At 44.7% G+C, this 5,097-nt stretch overlaps 1 protein-coding gene across 1 annotated transcript in view; it reads right to left on the bottom strand.

The window, feature by feature from the left end:
• Window positions 1-914: 914 nt before the first annotated feature.
• Window positions 915-5,097, bottom strand: part of LOC116500647 (histone-lysine N-methyltransferase SETDB2-like) — a 35,965-nt gene continuing 31,782 nt past the window's right edge. Inside the window, exons 21-23 of the mRNA XM_032205837.1 lie at window positions 4,737-4,859; window positions 3,812-3,883; window positions 915-1,806 (exon numbers count right to left, since the gene is read on the bottom strand). Of these exons, the coding sequence (XP_032061728.1) occupies window positions 1,667-1,806; window positions 3,812-3,883; window positions 4,737-4,859 (335 nt within the window). The 3' untranslated portion in view covers window positions 915-1,666. The remainder of the gene's footprint in view (window positions 1,807-3,811; window positions 3,884-4,736; window positions 4,860-5,097) is intronic.

The raw sequence follows: 5,097 nt of genomic DNA, 5'->3' as shown, positions 1-5,097 counted from the left end.
CAATAGCCAACTTCTTTGAAGAAAATGTCAAGTTTTTGTGTTACGTGCAGCACGTATGTTGATTTGAACAAAAACACCACGATCCTCCCAGACCATGCATGTGAGTCAGCACAGGCAAGTACCAGGAACAACCCCAGACCCCAGCTTAAAAAAACAGTAAACTTAGAGTTGGTGAGGTAATGCAAAGAGTAAACAGTAAGTGTTGTTTCTGATCCCTTCCTCCTTGCCAGTACTCTGCTCTTACTCTGTCCTCCCACCACCACCTATTACTGTTTTTTACTGATCTGACTGTACTTGACCAATACCTGTAATCCCAATTTCCAAATGCAGCAACCTTATTTGTAGGTACTAATGTAGTCCCGAGGGTTTTACAGTCTGTATCTGATTGCTTTATGCTGAGTCCATATGTGAAATGCTGAGCCTGTAACCTCACAGTGACTACATGAACATACCTGCTACTCTTTCTGTTCTTTAAAGGTGTCACATCTTCCCCCCTCAATGCAGGGAAGAACAGAGAACTAGAACTTAAAGTGTAAAGTTTAGGATGAGATTAACCACAGATCTTCTTCTTCTTGCAGAGCCTGGAGTTCTGCAGCGCTGATAGAGGCCAGGGATCTCCTACTGCATGACAGTAAGAGCTCAGCTAAGGGGCATGTGAAGAAATGCTTCCACATGTGTCAGAAATTGTTCTTAATAAACAACTTGTTCTGGACTGCAAGCTCTAGACTAAAGGTCTGGATAGTGAGGGGGGCAGGGGGAAGAGCAAAGTATGCAAATGTCCTTGTCAGTAATCCAGATTGCTGCAGCATGAAGGGAAAAAGAATTGGTCTAAGTCACGTGAGCTTTTACTTCATTCCTGTATTGGTGAATTTACATCTTGGTTTCCTAATAACAGACAGTCCTAAAGACACAGCTTTCTTAAAAAAGTTTTATTAAGTTACCCTTTTGTAGCTAAACAATGCTTTTCTGTATTCAAATACTTTTAATATAGTAGCTTTTCAGCTAAAACACAGAAGTTACAGCCTTCCTTAATGGAGAAAGGAAGAGACAGTCCCTCTGATTGAGATCCGTTTCCATTTTGATTGGAGCATGGCAGCCAGCCCTTGCCGGCCTGCTTGCAAACACCATTTTACCCTTGTCATTACAGCAGCTCTAAGTCCTCATTGACTGCTTAATGTATGCTCAATTTAAAAAAACTCCTCTTTCTAATTCAGAAGGTGTCTTTGAGTGCAACTTCTGCTAATTTATCTTCTTTGGCAAGCCAAAGCAGCACTGTGGTTCTTAAAACAGCACCGTCTATGTGCAGACAGTGATGCAGCCACCTCCCACAGGCAGAAGAGGGCTGCTGCAAGTAAAGTGACTTTGAAGTGTGTTCTCTGGCAGCTGATGCTCCCTTGTCTTTGAGGAAAGAAAGTCCTGGGGGAAGGGATTCTCTTCAGCTTCAAAAGAGCTAAATTTGGTGTATATCCACAATAAAATTTAAAGAAAGGGACAACTTAAAGTTATTGCAACAGTGAGGTATAAAAAATGAGTAAAACACCCAGTCTTTGCTTGTGTCCCTAACTTTGGGGAGGAAAGGAAATCACTTACACACTGACCTGACGTGCTCTATGTTTTCTATCCTTAGAAAATTCTCAGTATTGACACCATTACAGAGAGCCACGGGTTATTCAGACGCTGTACTGGAGGTACTGGCAGTGCTCTCCTGGGGGGGAAGGACGGCTTCTTTTAAATCCTGCAGTAGCTCAATCTGGTGATCCAGTCGTTTCCTGCTTTCTAGAAGCTCCTGGATTTTTTCCTCTGTCCCTATTACAGAAAAAAAAGGGATAAAAGCTTTTATTTATTTTTATATGCAAATATTCAGAAGCCAAATCCTCAGCTTCACATTCTGCGCCCTTGTCTCTTCACTAACACGTGGGGAGACAAAGAATTGCAGTGGCAAAAGAAAACACAGGCTGGAAGTCACAGAGGCACAGCATTTGTTTTCCATCCTACTGTATCTCAAAACCAGCTGCGTTACAATGTTAGCCACCAAATAAAAAGCTACAAGCCAGTTCATTGCGTTCCTAACAACTTTTCAGAGCACACAGCACAGGGACACTTTCCATAAACATGCATTTTAAATGTTTTAAATTAACGTCCCTGAAGTACATAAAGCAAATCTAGAAACCCAATGGATTTTAGTCAACCAAATGTTAAGCTTAAAAAGGGACGGTTTGGACAACAGAAGTCACCAGCTAGTTTCTCAAAAACACAATTTAGGAGCATTTAATGCACCTGTTTCTGGCTAGGTGCTAGAAGTGAGAGATGGAGAAAATATCTTGGAGAAAAACAAACAACTGTGAGCACTGCGTTACTGTGTTCAACTTAGGGGTGAAGCACAGGTGGAAGCCCTCAGCTCCAGTTCTCTCATTCCAAAGGGATACAGCAAAAACAGAAATAGCCCAGAGAAAGATCTCAATGATGAGAACGAGTGGTGTACAGGAGCGCTTCCCCAAGAAGGCAGGTAACAGACTGGAGACCTTTTACATCGCTGAAGAGAGAACCTAAAGGGAGAGAATGCCTGTTTCTAGTATCTGTAGGAGTCCTGCAGGATTAGTCCCAGACTTTTATCCACTGTGGCAGATGCTTAGAATACAGACTGGGGAGAAGGATGGGAGAGGTTGGCTCCTCCTGGGTAAGGTCTGGAACCAGCTTCAATGTGTTTTCAATATTGACCTTGAAATTAAAAGTAGCCTCGATTGTATCAGAGAAAAAGTGTGTGGTTCAGGAAGAACTGAGCTGCTGAAGCAGCAGGGAGCTGGAAGGGGGACAGCTTCCACACAGCAGAACCACAGGGCTGTACCCAGATGCCAGCACCAGAATTTCTCCTGTAAGCTGAGAGAAGGATGAAATAATCGATGCAGCTGTGCAAGAAGCAAGTGTGACCTAAGGTCTTGTCACACCAGGGATTACGAGCAGCCACGCATCAGTTCCCCTCTGATGAGGCACTGCCAGAACCTTGCACTGAGGGAACTGCAAACAGCAGCACTCCCACTCCAGAAGAGGAATTCAAAAGGAAGAACAGGAGACGAGGGAGGAGCCTGGCTTCCTGCAGGCAAGCAAAGAGGAAACGAGGGGAAACAGCAAACACCAGCTTCGAGCACCGAACTTCAGTGTTAGCTGACTTGCTCCCACTTCCCTCTCTGAACAGCTATCAACCTTGTTCTAACTTCTGCTGAAAGTCAGAAAGGTGTAAGAAGAGATCCACCTGGCTGTAGTTGGGACATGACAACTAAAAAGTTGTAATGCTGCTTAAGCAGCTGAGGCTTGAGTTCATGCCCTACAGTTTCCTTCCGCTCTGGTGCTCCCCAGTGACTGCTCCTGCACGTTTCCATTGCTGCCTTTGAGCGTTCCCACCTCCCTTTCCAAAACCTATCAAAATTGCCTTCAGTTCCAGGCAAGCTCTGTTTGTAGTGCTCGATTGTAAAACAGTCACTTTGTGATCATTTAAAATTGTGAAGATCGTTCTGGGAGTTGATTTAAAACGATCTGAATGACAACACGGTCACTGGTGACAAGGGTTCATGAGGGGAAAATCCTGTTAACGCAGCCCCACAGAAAGGGCTCTGGGGGTTGTGGTCCCAGCAAGCTGAACAGGAGCCAGCAGCGTGCCCTGGCAGCCAGGAGGGCCAAACGTACCCTGGGGTGCACCAGGCCCCTTCCACTTTGGGACATTCTATGGTTCTGTGATTTTATCCATATCCTCAGAACAATGTCAGTGCCCCAAACCATACCGAGTGCTGCTGTTCTGACAGCTCACCTCACGTACCTGAATGAATATTGGTCAGGATGTTTTCAAACAGTCCGCAGTCGAAGAGTGACATCACTGTCTCTTCATACTCTGGAAGAGGAGAGGATACCACAGAGTAAAGGTTTACAGAACACTTGAGTTCACGCACTGCCCAACGCTAAGTGCAGCACAAAACAGTAATTAATTACAGCAATTGCTCAAGATTTTAAGATAAAGACACTCATGTCTGTATCACTTCTAGTTCTGTACAACTGTTTTCACGAGACACGGCTCTCAGTGTTTCACGTTCACTGCCACCCCAGATTTATGCCTCCGTTTCCTAAGTGAGGCATTCTGTGTTTCATCTCACTGGAAGCCCACAGTTTGCATGACCATAAGAGGTTTGCCTAACGGTGAGGTGCTCTGAAACCCCAACGTGTCCTGGACTTCACTACTGCCCCTAGCACCGCGACACCTGAGCTGCTCACGACAGAGATTTGGCCAGGTGTGAGGTTTCACTTTCCGTGCACGTGCTTCAGTTATTTGCAAAAATCAGCATTGCTTAACCAAAAGCATTGTTCGTAACTGTGTAAAGCTGGGAGGACAACAGGAGAGGAAGGTTTGTTTCTTTTTTCTTTAATTACTTTGTTCTGAGAACAAAGTAGAATTATTATACAATCCTCCAAGAACAAAGTGTTTCATACAAACAGTTCCCAAAAACACAAATACAAGCTAACATTTGACATTGAAGTTTTAAGCAATCACCCAAAGTGCTGAAACATTCATACTCAAGGATTTTTCCCTCAAAAGAGCGCAGATTTAAACAGGCAGATAGTCCTTCCTTACAATCCAGATAAAAAAAACCCTTCCTGTTCTCTTTGTAACTGCTCCCTCCTTCAGAGCCTGGGAGCAGAGGTCTGTGCTTACGCCAGTGGCTAAAAGGTGGCTTCAGAAAGCCCCGTACCTGTTTCCGAAGTGTTGTCATCCATCAGCTTCTCCTGTGCCAAGTGCAGCGTGTCCAGCATTTCTTCAAAGATGTCATCCAGCAGCCCGGCTTGCTTGCATTTCCTGAGGAAGTCTATTCGGACTGGGAAAACAGAGCACACGCACTCTTAGGCACGAGGGGGCCCGAGCACAGCTGCGTGGGCTTCACCCACTCACTTCAGAAATTAAAACTTTGCCTCCCCAACTCCAAATGCATCACTCCTAAAGCACCTAATAACCCCTGGCGTGGAAAAGCAGATGATTTGCTTTGCTTTTTTTTATTATTATTTTTCTTCTTCAAATCCTCTGAACCACACCATGGACCGAGCAGGCTAAAGGAC

This window comes from Aythya fuligula, chromosome 1 (assembly GCF_009819795.1).
Source record: "Aythya fuligula isolate bAytFul2 chromosome 1, bAytFul2.pri, whole genome shotgun sequence".
Taxonomy (NCBI): Eukaryota; Metazoa; Chordata; class Aves; order Anseriformes; family Anatidae; genus Aythya; species Aythya fuligula.
Note: the sequence above shows the minus strand (reverse complement) of the source record. Positions and strands in the feature narration are given on the sequence as shown.